The 12335-nt window shown below is 51.5% G+C and overlaps 1 protein-coding gene across 4 annotated transcripts in view; it reads left to right on the top strand.

The window, feature by feature from the left end:
* Positions 1-8480, top strand: part of SSH1 (slingshot protein phosphatase 1) — a 44848-nt gene extending 36368 nt beyond the window's left edge. For 3 of the 4 annotated variants that reach the window (XM_059713391.1, XM_019486769.2, XM_019486768.2), the window contains 2 exons: positions 976-1594; positions 2098-3580. In XM_059713391.1, coding sequence (XP_059569374.1) covers positions 976-1594; positions 2098-3366 — 1888 coding nt within the window. In that variant the 3' untranslated portion in view covers positions 3367-3580. Of the gene's footprint in view, positions 1-975; positions 1595-2097 lie in introns of all 4 variants that reach the window. The other variant, XM_059713392.1, reaches the window with a different exon arrangement.
* Positions 8481-12335: the final 3855 nt, after the last annotated feature.

Here is a 12335-nt window from a genome sequence, read left to right as displayed (position 1 = left end):
TTTGGGCAAAAACCATTGTGGAAATGTTAACGACAAGCAGAAAGTTTCAGTAGCATCAAGGGTTTCTCCTGAGACAGCACGCAGATGTTAGGTTCTGCCCATGCTGGTCAGGACCTGGGTTTAATTAGGCACAGATGAGATGATCATATACACGCAGCAGCCCAGGCTGGGGAGCAAACCACCAGGACTGGCAGCGTTCTTGAGCCAGCCAGCTGTGTTTGAAAGGTGGCAAGGAAGAGTGCGAGTGAGTGAGTTCCTTGGTTTCAAATCCCAGCTGTTGGAGGCCACTTTCAGTGGAAACTTCATCTCTGCATAGCTTCCTGTTTCTTTTGGATGGGGACAGGGGGTGTCTGCTGCAGCTGAATTTGCCCTGTGACCCTGTGCAAGGCGAGTGTGCCTCAGCTGTTGGAAGGGGCATCTGCTTCTGGTGTGAGGGGCAGCTCAGAAGGGTTCATCTCCCCTGTGTATGTCCCCAGTGGAGGTCTCAAGCTACCTTTGGTCTCAAGGACTCATGCTTTAGATGAAATCCTGAAGTCAGGAGTTTCTCCTTGAGCCTCTCATGTCCCATGTTATACTCAGGTGTCTTCATCTGGAAGCCTTTTTCCTGCTGAAGGTCTTTCCTTCCAGATGAAGCCACACTGTTCTCTGTTTCTTCACTGGGTGCCTGTCCCTGGTATTCCTGTAGTGGGTCATGCTACCTGCTGATGTGCTCCAGGCCTTCCCAGTCACAGCAGCTGGGCTCTGGGACCCTTGCCGTCCTATTACATTTCTTTGTTGAATTAAATGAAATGTCCCACTCACCCTACAGCTGGGCCTCAGTTGCAGCTGGACTGCTGCTTCCAGCCTGCTTAGTGTTGCCACTGCCCTCTAGGATGGGGGGATCCAGTTGGGGTTGCCTGTTTCCTCCAGAGGGGTGGGTCTTGTATAGTGAGTTTTGTTGCAGGCACTCGTGTCTTCTCCTTTCCTCCCCACCAGCAAACAACGCCACAACAAGCTGTGGAAGCAGCAGGCAGAGAGCAACCTGCCACCGAGCACGGACGGCTCCCCAGGGTCCAGTGCCTTCCTGCTTGAAAGCCTGGACATCGATCTGGAAAACCGGCTGGTTGACCTGGACGCGCCTCTGTCGTCCACCTACTTGGACAACCGAGGCAGCATAGAGGCTGGGGAGCTCAGCTACTGCTTCCGGCGCCTCTCTGACACGCTGCTGGAGAACAAGCAGCCTGGTGACAGGGCGGGGCTTTTCCAGGTGGAGGACCTGGAGCGGGATGCCATTTCGGAGCAGGTGGAGTCACCCGCAGGCCAGCCTCCTCCTCCAGCACCTCCTGCAGATCCCATGAAGGCCAAGGAGAGCATGGAACCGTTGGCTGAGCTGAGCGGGTTCTGTGAGAAGGAAGTGAAGAAGAAACTGGAGCTGGGCGTCCAGAAGGCTTGGAACGCTCCCGGGCAAGTGGATGGCGGGGAAGGGAGCCCCCGGGAGGAAAACCCCACGGAGAGGTGGAAGAGGCGCTTGTCCGTGCACAGGGAAGAAAGCCGGCTCAACAGAGAGAACTTAAATAACAACAACAGCAAGCGGAGCTGCCCGGAGGATTTTGAGGTGCGTATGGGACCGGGATGTGGCTGATTCACACGCCTCGCTCCGCGTGCATGAGACTGCCTTGCTCATCCTCCTGGCGCCGGTCATTTGGGGTTGGAAGTAGCGGCTCCTGTCGTAGCGCTTGACCCGGGTCGAGCCTGTTCCGCATAGAAGCGCTTCCCAACGCTGCTTTGCTTGTAGGAGCCGTGGAGCCGGACACCCCAGGGAACGTGGGGCCGCACCGATGTGCTATAAAGCCTCTCAGAGCGACCTCCTTTGTGGCCGTCGGTTGAAATGGTGGGTTTCCCTCCGCTCCAGATGCTACCCGCTGGTGGCAGTCGTGTCCCAGACTGCAGCAGGAATGGAGCCGGGATTTGTTTCCAAGTCCCTTGGGCCTTCACAGCCATTTCTTTCCTCTTCTGCCACTTCCCTTTCAACCTGCCAAGCTGCCTTATTTTCCCCTCTGTCCTGTTCCAGTAGCTTAGTGAATCTGACCTCTTTCTGCCTGTTCTTTCCTTTCTTAGCACGATGCCATATTCGGGATCCTCAGCAAGGTCAAGCCTTCCTACCAGTCTTGTGCTGACTGCATGTATTCTGCAGCCCGCGCCTCCCCAGACACCTTCGGGGAGCAGTGCGAGAAGCTGAACCTGGCTGCGGCTCACCGCACCTCTACCATCTGCACCCAGCCGGTGCTTCTCTCCCACCTGACTGCTCACCTGCCAGACCAAATGCCAAGCAGGCTGCGGCCTGGGGAAGCAATCAGAGCTAAACTCGACATCGTGCCTCCTTTGGTCGAGGGGATGAGTGTCACGGACATCAGTCCTTGCAAATCTGTGGCCGGGCAGCCCAGCGGGATTCCAAAAGAGGCCACCAAAACACCTGTCAAAGCCCTGGTTGCCAGAAGGAACTCACTCGGCGAGAAGAGCCCTCTGAACCCAGATGCCTTGAAGGAAGAGGCCCCATCCAGGAAGGATGTCAAACCAACCAAGGACCTGAAGTATTTGCTGTTCAGCAAAGAACTGGAGAAGCCCACTGCGAACAGTTACCTGATGCAGCATCAGGAGTCCCTGATTCAGCTCCAGAAGGCAGGCTTGGTTAGGAAGCATACCAAAGAGCTGGAGCGGCTGCAGGGAGCACCACTGGAAACCTCAGCCCTGGTACGAGAGAGCCCCTTGAGCAGACCTGACGTGGGTCCGCTGGTAGAAAACCAAGACTCGGCTGCCCGCCAAGGCCCGGTGCCTCTGCTTAGGCCAGCGTCTTTGCTGTGCGAAGGCGCAGAGAACAACGTGCAGAAGTTAGAGGCCAAATGTTCCTTTGAGGGAACGCCGCAGAAAACCTCGACCCCTCTCGTGTGCCGACTGGAGCACATGAGCAGTTACACCAGGGACTTCCTGAAGACCATCTGCTACACGCCCTCCTCTTCCCGGAGCTCCAACTTGACCCGCAGCTCCAGCAGCGACAGTATCCACAGCGTGCGTGGGAAACCCGGCCTGGTGAAACAGCGAGCTCAGGAAATCGAAACCAGGCTCCGGCTCGCTGGCTTGACTGTTTCCTCCCCCCTGAAAAGGTCCAATTCTCTCGCCAAGCTGGGTTGTCTGAACTTATCCTCTGAGGACTTATCGAGCGACATGGACGTGTCCACGCTGATGGACTCCAAGGAGGCCATTTCGAGCGAGTCTTCCATGCTCTGCGACTCGCAGGCCACTCTGAGATGCGTGGCCGTAGGCTCCAAACTCAAAGCAAAGTCAACTATGGACAACTTGAAGAGCACGCTTTGGATGGGCAAAAGTTGACACATTCTGTCCTCTTTGTCTGTCTGTCTGTCTGTTTTAAATCGACATTTACGGCCTGCACCCAATGCAATTTTATCATCGGTAACAGTCATGCATTTGACAACCTCTTTCTCCTCGCAGGTGGGGGGAAAGGGGACGCTGATTGATTGGAATGAACAGCACGAGGAAGAAACCATAACGCATGGCTTGGAAGAGGACTTTGTGCGTGTGGATTGCCTACTGCTCCTCTGACCCACACTTCCCAGGACTGTTTGCCAAGTATAATAATGTTGCAATTATATATGTGTATATAAAATGCTGAAAATTTCTGTTTGAAAGTCTCAACAAAAGAACTGATCACAGCATTTTATTTTATTTTTGTGTGCACAAAGCAAACATAGCACAAGTCTTTCGTTCCAACAGCACTTGCGGAGGACTCCATAGATGGTGACATAAACACTACCTCTGTTCTGGTTGATATCTGGTCTCAGTTTATTATTTTTAGAACCTTTTCTTTTTCTTTGCAGGATATTTAACATTTTTTTGAAAGGCATTTGTGTGTGACATGTACTGTAAAGACCCAAATGAGTGTGGAGGGTGTAGGCTTCACTGCACTGAGTTCCTCCTCATTAGGAAGTCATGCAAAGGAGCGTGAAGCTGTGTTCGTGTTGACCAAGTGATCTGCTGACCAGTCGGTCCCTGTGAGTTGTCCTAGTCCCGTATTCATAATGGAGTGACATCTAGGCTTGCGTGTTTTTGAACTTCAAATGGAGAAGGTGTCTTGTTCTTCAGGTATTATTGCTGTTGTCGTGGTTTATGACTGTCCCAGTAATAAGAATGAGCCTGGCCAGTAGGTGACCGTGACCCATTGTGAGATGTATGTGATGCTGGAGTCGGTGTTGTACTTGTGCTTTGGAGAACCTACTGCACTGAGCTGCTGCTGGCACGAGTGCAGATTAGATGATTACTGACTTGCGTCCTGCTGTGACAGGCGGCAGCCAGGCTTACTGGTGTTCAATGCATTTGACATATAAGGAGGTATTAGGCAAATTTTGTTTATTTATATATATATATATATATATATATATATATATATATATATATATATATATATATATATATATTATATTTTTTGGTAGAACAGTTCCTGCATCCTGGAGTTTACAGCAGTACTGCAAAGCAGCAGGGCTAGCTCAGGAAAGTGCATGGTTGTCACCGAACTCGGAGGCCGTTTACAAACCTTTCTAGGCAAAATCCAAGGGGGCTATTTATTGTGATGGTGGTGGGGCTGCGTGGAAGGGAGCGTGCCCTCGCTCCTGTTCTGTGTCAGTAGCGCACAGCATAGGGGCTGCCCAAGCTGAGCAGCCTCCTCCCAATCGCTCTGAAAATCTTCGGTTCTGCTCTCAGATGCTGCTCCCTTGGGCTATGCTGGTCTCACGTTGTCCTTCCAACGGCAGAGGTTGGGGCAAAGGCCAGGACAGGGGGAGTTTTACTAACCTCACCTCAGTGGACTATTGCAATAACTCAGAGAGGATAAGCCAAAAGCTAGAACAGTGTCCCAAGCCTTTAACAAGCATTCACTCTTCCACGTGGTGCTGCTAGCTTCGCCTGCTGACACAAAGGCATTGCAGCCTCAGTCCTGGCCCTGCAAACTCATTAGCTCCAGCAGTACAGGACCCGGCCCCTGGCTGTACAGCTCCTTCCTTCACCTGCTGCTGAGGCCTGCTGTCCATCACAAGTGTCGAGACTGCCCTGAAATTCTGTTCCTGTTTGGGTCTTCTTCCAGTTCCCAGTGAAGCACTTGAGTCGGAGGACGTTGGGATGCAGTGCTGCAAATTAATGTGAAAATGGGGCTGACCACAGTGAGTTAAACAAGTGAGATATCTGGAGGGACCCATCTGTGCCTGAGTTCAATGTCCCTCAGCAAAGGGGCGATGACACGTCCGTAGCTGCCATGGTGCTCCTTAGAGCGCCGCCAAGAACCAAGGTCCCATCCACATGTTCTTGCTCGAAGCCAGAAATAAGGCAAGGTGTGACCGCTGGCAGAGTTGTCGGGAGCATCGTGGCAGTGGTGCAGATGCACCCTTACCATGTCACGGCCCATTGCAGATCCAGTCCAGATCAATATTTTGGTACGCCAGTCCTCTCGCGCTGCTCCAATGGCAGCAGACTACAACGGTGTAGTTGACCACGGATGCTGCGTTCGGTACAATCATCTTTCCAGCCTGCTGTGGAAAAGTCTGCTCTTAAAAGACACCATCGTGCTCTGTATTTTTGCCAAATTCAGAGAAAAAAATGTTGTGAAGCACCTAAGTCGCGGGTTCCAAAATGCCTCAGTCGCTGCAGCTTCTCAGACTCGTTGCAAGTCATTTGGACATGAACTCTTGGGTGACTTACATGCTTCTGAAAATTAGTCTAGGGTAGCATTTTAAAAAAGGCCTAAATCCTATGTCCTAGGTTAACTTTGGTGTCAAACCGACGCATCTCTCGTACTATGCAGTTTTAGTGGCCAGGTGGGTGTGAGCCAGAACTGTACTTTAAGCGTTTCCATGTGAAAGCTGTTTTTGCCGACACTGCACGCCCATCCTTAGCTCACGGCCGCTTTGCCGTTTCACACAGGGAAGGTTGTTTCACGTTAGCAAAGCAAAAAAGCATCACCAGCAAGCGGCACTCTGAGGGTCTTTTGGGGGTGTGAAACATTGGGTTCAAACTTATCCTGGTATTGGAGAAAACTCTCGTGGCTCAGAGAGTTGGACTCTCCCTTAGCTGCTCCGTGCTGTCATTTGCTGGCTACAGATCTTCAGCTGTGCGTTTTGCACAGGCATGTCTCTCGATGCTGTGGTTGCCATAGTTTTTTGCATTGAGTGACTTAATTGAACTGTTGTTTCTGTGACGTGTTTCTGAAGTCAGTGCTGACCAGTTCAGTCCGCTACACTGTGAATTCCCTGGCGCATATACCCGCCGTCTCCCACCCCAGTGAAGACATTTCCATTTCACTTTATCTGGGCTTGAGGGTAGATCAGAAATATCAGCACGGTTATATGCCTAATGTTCAGGTACCGTGGGTGCATTTCTAGGTCCCAACACGTGTCGTAGATTTTTATCATCTTACTATGTTTGTTCGCACCTAGGTGAAAAATGGATTGGAGGGATTAGGGGATGGCGGTGGGCACAAAGGAGACAGCTCGCCAGGTACTTGACGTCTGCCAGAGTTTCTTCAGAGCCTGTTAGCCCATGTGAAGTGGCTCATACTGAAAGTATTTATGTTGTCAGCACGTTCACCAGCTCCCCCAGAGTCCAAGTATTGTGCTTGAGGCTTGAACACAGCACAACAGCTGGGATACAATGGGAGCCATGAGAGTTGGTTGCACAGTTGTTCGAGTTTTGCAAATCACTGACACATTCCTTCTTTGCTACGGGGAGGTCTTTCTTCAGACAGCTCCCTTTCCCATGCGACACAGGCAAGCCCTGTCATCTTTTGCCCAAGCCTGTGGCATTGGAGGACAGATTCTAGCCTTTTTTGCATTATGTTTAATGCGTCTCTTCCCATATCCTGTTTCTCTATTTTGTTTCTGCCCTCTTCACCCAAATAACCCTCAAGGGTCCTTAAATAGTGCCATGCTCGAAGAACAAGTGGGCTAGGACTGCCCTGTTTTCAGCGGGTCTGCTTGAGATGGTACACTGTGGGGATGCGCACACCCCATCCTCCGCATTGCTAGGGCAGGGACCGTCCGCTAGGGAGTAAGAGCGCGTTGCAGTGTAGCGCGATACGTTGCAGCACAGCGGACGACGTCCCACTGCAGAGTTTGTTCCCAACCGTGCCGTTGGCTGACTGACCCACTGTCGCTCTTATGAGACGAGGAGCTTAGACCTGAAGCCCCAAGGATTTCTAAGACACGAGTGAATATAGTGTTTCCTTCCTGTTTTCTTCTTGGGTGCCTGCCAAATTCGACTGCTCCTTCTCCTTGACTTCTCCCATTGACTGCTCTTCCCAGGTGGTGATTTGAACTCAACCGTCTGGTTGCCCATGGCTGTGCCACCACTTCCACAACATTGCTCATCAAGCTTGAAACCCCATTGCTGCTGAGTGCGATGCTATACTGTCAGGATTAGAGAGGTAGCTAGTTCGTTTCCTTTCGTTTTCTTTTTAAAGCCATTTTATGCATAGAGGGCCCTAGCATGCCATTCCAGAGTTGTTGCAGCCAAAAGATGCAATGCCTGCCGGCTGCATTAGACTTGTTGCATGAGAAGTTAGCTGTTTCCTTTCCCTCCCGTGTATTGTAACTGTTCTTTTCCAATTGAGTGCCTTAATAATAGTTTACATATACCGTATCTTTCTGCCGAGCTGTCAGACTCTGCTGCTTCGCTGTTGTTCTGGTGCTGTGGTGTCTTTAGTGGCAGTCAGACCGTGACTACTTGCGTGTACCTTCCCTGCGTGACGCCTGTCATCCCTGAGCTCAGAGCCACTAACGGATTCGCCTTCCCTATAGCGGGGTGTACGAGCAGACAGATCCCAGTCCCTGTTGCCCCATCCTTGTTTTGATGTATCTATGCATAGCTGCCGAAAGCACAGGCCGGGGTGTGGGGCTTGACGAGACGTTCCAAAGACGGAAGGCCATCGTTCCTCGGGGGCAGCCAAGGCGCGCCCCAACGTCAGATCCGAAATGCACAAACTGGCACCTTATTTCCAGCCTATGCTTCTTTTCTTTCCTTTTTTTTTGGTCATCGTCATCATTCCATGTTTTAGAGAGTGCCTCATCTTGGCCTCGTGCGTTCTTTAATTCAATGATGTCTCCGTTCCCATTCCAAATGTCGGCCTGTTCTCCTCACCCAAGGGTGGACTCGGCTCCCCAGCTAGTGCCCTCATTAGGCAAACTCCAGACGTGAAAGGGCAGACGACTGCCGCGTCGCTGTTTCAGTGCATTGCTGTACTCTGACGGTATCCACGTTCCTTTTGTTCTGGTGTATTTCTTAAGTCTGGTTTTTATATATTTAAATATGCAGTATCTTTTGTACTGTACCTTTGCAGTAGGGGATGCATAATGCACTTTTTTTTTTACTTTGGTTTGTAAAAGTGTACTGTATATTTTATGTGCTTCTTGTGAGAAAAATAAACTTGTTTTTTTTTTTCTTTATGAGTTAAGTTCGGCACCACCTTTTGAAACCTGCTTCCGCAGCTCAAAGCTCATGACTCCATGCCACAGGCATCCAAGCTGTTGGCAGTCAGTGTCCATCCATAGACGTCACTGCCTCTGCCTGTTCTCGTTCAGGAGCATTACTCGTGTTAAGGACGAGGTGTGGGACACTGCACATTACAGGTCGGGAGCCAGATTCTGATCTTAATGGTCACCTCAGTGCTGCCACCTCATCAGAGCCAGCCGGAGGAGCTGGAGCGGCGTAACTGAGAACAGGATCTGATGCAGGACCAGTTGGTGTCGGAGGCCTGGATGCGTGATGAGGCGGATGGAAATGACGTGTGAAGTAGTGCAAAGGTGTGGGAGGTGGGTGTAGGGTAAAGCTGCCTCCTGCCGTCCCTCTCGCACACGTTATCACCCAACCGCTTCGCGTGTTGACTGTTGCTCTGGTTTGCTACAGTCCCCAAGAGCAAAGCTCTTTTCCGCCTCCTTGTTGCTGCATCACTTGCACCAGTGGCAAAAGCACCGCTGAATCTGGCTCCGCAGTGTCCATGGGAACAGCACCTCGAGTCTGAACCCCATCAGATCTTGCCCAGTGTGATCCCTGACACCTTCCTCCCTGAATCCTGAGTTGCCTGAGCCAGTACCCATAGGCAACGAGACAGTGCCTGCAAACAAAGGGACTGGGTTAAATTGGTTCTGCAACACCAGGCGCTGGTGGGTAAAGAAAGCCTAAAGCGCTGGGACCTGAGCCACCACCCAAGGAGAACCTGTCAGATGCTCAGCTTTGCAGAGCATCTTACCAAATAGCAGCTCAGATACAAGGAGCATAGTGTAGGTTCAGGCAGGTCCAACGCCCAGTAAGGCACTAGAAGTGCAAAAGTCTAGAACTCTTGGTTCAGAAATGATACCTTTTATTAAACCAACTAGGAAATCGCAAAATATATATATTTTTCTGCAAGCTTTTGGGCTCAAAAACACCCTTCATCAGGCTCTGGGAAAATTAAAGATGGTAAAGAGTCTCCGTAGGTAGGAAATAAACTTCATTTTTGCCCAGAGGGAGCTGGAGATGGAAATCTGTCCCTCTGGGTCCATGAGAGTGTCTTTGTGAGTTGTTCCAAGTTGCTCTTTGTTACGTAGATCACATAGGATTAATGTGAAGGCGCTAAGCCCCTTTGTCAAGGGGCTGCATGGCCTTCTCTGCCTTTGACCCAGGCCCGTCAAATCCCAGCTGACATGGTAAGGAGAGACCTGGGCTTTAACGTCTTTTCCAGAGGACAAATCCCTGGCATTTAAGCAGACAAATTGTGTGTTACGAGCTGACGCTGGGCCGTGGAGCCCGTCGTGAGATGAGTCAACTGGGTTGCAGATCGACGTTCCATGCAGCGTGGGCTCGGCCTTTCCAGGGCTTTCACCAAATTTTGCCTTTAAAGGCAAACAGTGCACAGCCGCCCCTGCTGCCTGCAAGGAGTCTCGCTGCTGCTTGGAATCGCTCTTGCTCTCTAACTGCTCGGGGAAGAGCGTGTCAGTGTTTACGTTGGCAGCGTAACAGAGCAGGCAGAGGATGCTCTCCAGCACTGGCATGCTGGGAAAGCCATTAACCCCACCAAGAAATGCTGCCTCTTAAATGACATTTTGATTTTTCTGTAGTTGATCAGGCTCCACTTTGGTAGCTTTGGAGATTGGCATTCGCCACTTCTTCACCGATCAAGAGCAACGTGGGCAGTGGCAGTGCCCGTGTGGACTGCTGGTAACCGCCAAGGGAGGTCTGCTGGGGAGTGGAGAGTCCATAACCACTGAGGCTGCCCATGTGTTTTTGTGCCCAGATGGTTTCTCTGGAACGGATTTGAGGGTTGGCGTTAATCTGGCTTTTCAAAACCCGGAGTGTAAAATGTTTAGGCTGGAAAGTTCCTCGCAATGAGCTAACTCACTCATCCAGCTCTCCTAGACCTCACAGGATACCCCAAGTCTCCGTGAAGATCGTGAGCTGGGTTTCAATGCAGGTATTAACACACCAAGTGTTGTGTTGCAGAGAGATTTGGAGCAGGAAGCGGGGCTGGGAAGATTTTGCACCTGCTCTAAATTTACAGCCCTCGGAGACGCTGCACCCCTCTGTACTGCTTTGTGGACCTGATTACTTTGTTTTGCCAACTGGCACGATTTTGAGCTACGCTTGTGCCCTTCCCGAAAGTCATCCGTGGGGGAAGATGAGCCCATTGGGCAGGAATTCACCACCTGAGTGAGCAGCATCTGTCTGGAAATGTAGCATGGCCAAGCGCTGGAAGCCAGAGCAGGAGCTGTGGTTAGGTCTGGGAGGCCTGGGGCCGAGGCAGGACTGCCAGCGTTGCCAGTGCGTGTGAGGACTGTCGCTTTGCCCCCGTCCCCCGCCGTGCTGCACGCACAGCAGTCCCTGACGTGGATTTAGCTTTTTTGCAGCATCTCCAAACAGGTTACTTCAGATTTGCACCGTGGCGTTTGCTCCCACCCTGCTAGAGTTGCAGTCAGAGGTTGTGGGACTCTCCGCTGGTCGGAAGCTCCCCTGAAATGCTTGCTCCTTTCCTGGCTGGCTCCTTTTCACTTTGGGGAATTCTTTGCATGGGATCCTGAGACTTTCTGCTTTGTGCACATCTGAATTGTGTCTGCTCCAGAGAAACGCGAGGGAAAGACCAAGCCAGAGCCATCGCCATTCATTTCAACAGGGCAGAAGCCAGACATTCACGCTTAGCGATGGGGAGAGACACGTCCGTGTGGAGTAACGTCTTGGCTTGAAAGTCTCCACCTGCTCTGCCCCACTTCCCTTAGGATGTCTGATTTTGGTGAACCAAATTTCTGAACCAAGAGCTCTAGGTTTTTGCGTTTGAATTTGGTAAGGTTTGTGGGATTGGAAGGGACCTCCAGCTTGGTGTCTCTGTGATGGCTGAATGACCAGTCACCCTGCCATGGACCCTGCTGAAATGCATGCTCAAGGAAGCCGTGTCCTCTGGACTGCAATGAGTGGGGTGTTCACAGTGCCTGACCTTCCCAACTCTTGGTTTGCTCTTTAGGTTGATAATCAGCATTTCACCCCGTGCAGGTGCAGGCTTCCAACCTGTTTCCCTGGGCAGGGGCCTAGGAGCCTAGCTGAGCCCATAGTTGGCCCTTAAGCACAGCTTCCCGGCCCAGAGCGCCTGCGGGTGTCTCTAATAAGAGCCACGTCTGCTGCCCACTGCTCTCCCTTCGCCATGAGCAAGAACCTTCCCCGACATCCCAACGCAAGGGGATTGTCCACGTCTAGGGCTGCAGACAGACGAGGCTCTGCATTGTCTGGCTGCGCCTCGAGGCTTTTTATAGCAGACCCAAACCCAAGATATCACTAGCGGGAAAGATAGCGGCCCTGGGAACTCGCACATCAGCGCATGTCATCTACACTTTACTTCCGGCAGTGCGGAGCACCCATCCCAGCTCCCGCTGCCAGAGCTGGGAGGATCAGGATGTCTAAACATCAGGCCGACAAAGCAAAAAGCTTTCCCTCTGCTACCTGCTCCTGAGTCTCCAGGCTCAACCCTTGTCCCTCAGCTGAGCAAGGGCCTGGAGGTGGAGGAGCGTTGAGTCGATGGTTATGTATGTATTTGTTTTTACCGATGAAACCCTAATGGCCTCATTGCGTTTAAAGGGCAACATCCCTTCCTTCCCTGTGCTCTGCCAAGATACGCTGACTGCCCCCCCTCAGACTCCGTGTGAAAGCGTGCGTCTTTAGCCATTGGCCCCTAAAAATAATTTATAAAGAGCCATCGCAAGACAGGGCTACAAAACGGAGCACAATCTACCACAAGACTGCTGGTAAGTGTATAGATGTCCTTTTTTTTCCCCTTGTTG

This window comes from Alligator mississippiensis, chromosome 10 (genome assembly GCF_030867095.1).
Source record: "Alligator mississippiensis isolate rAllMis1 chromosome 10, rAllMis1, whole genome shotgun sequence".
NCBI classification, from domain to species: domain Eukaryota; kingdom Metazoa; phylum Chordata; order Crocodylia; family Alligatoridae; genus Alligator; species Alligator mississippiensis.
The sequence above is the reverse complement of the archived record's forward strand: the minus strand, read 5'-3'. Positions and strand labels throughout refer to the sequence as shown.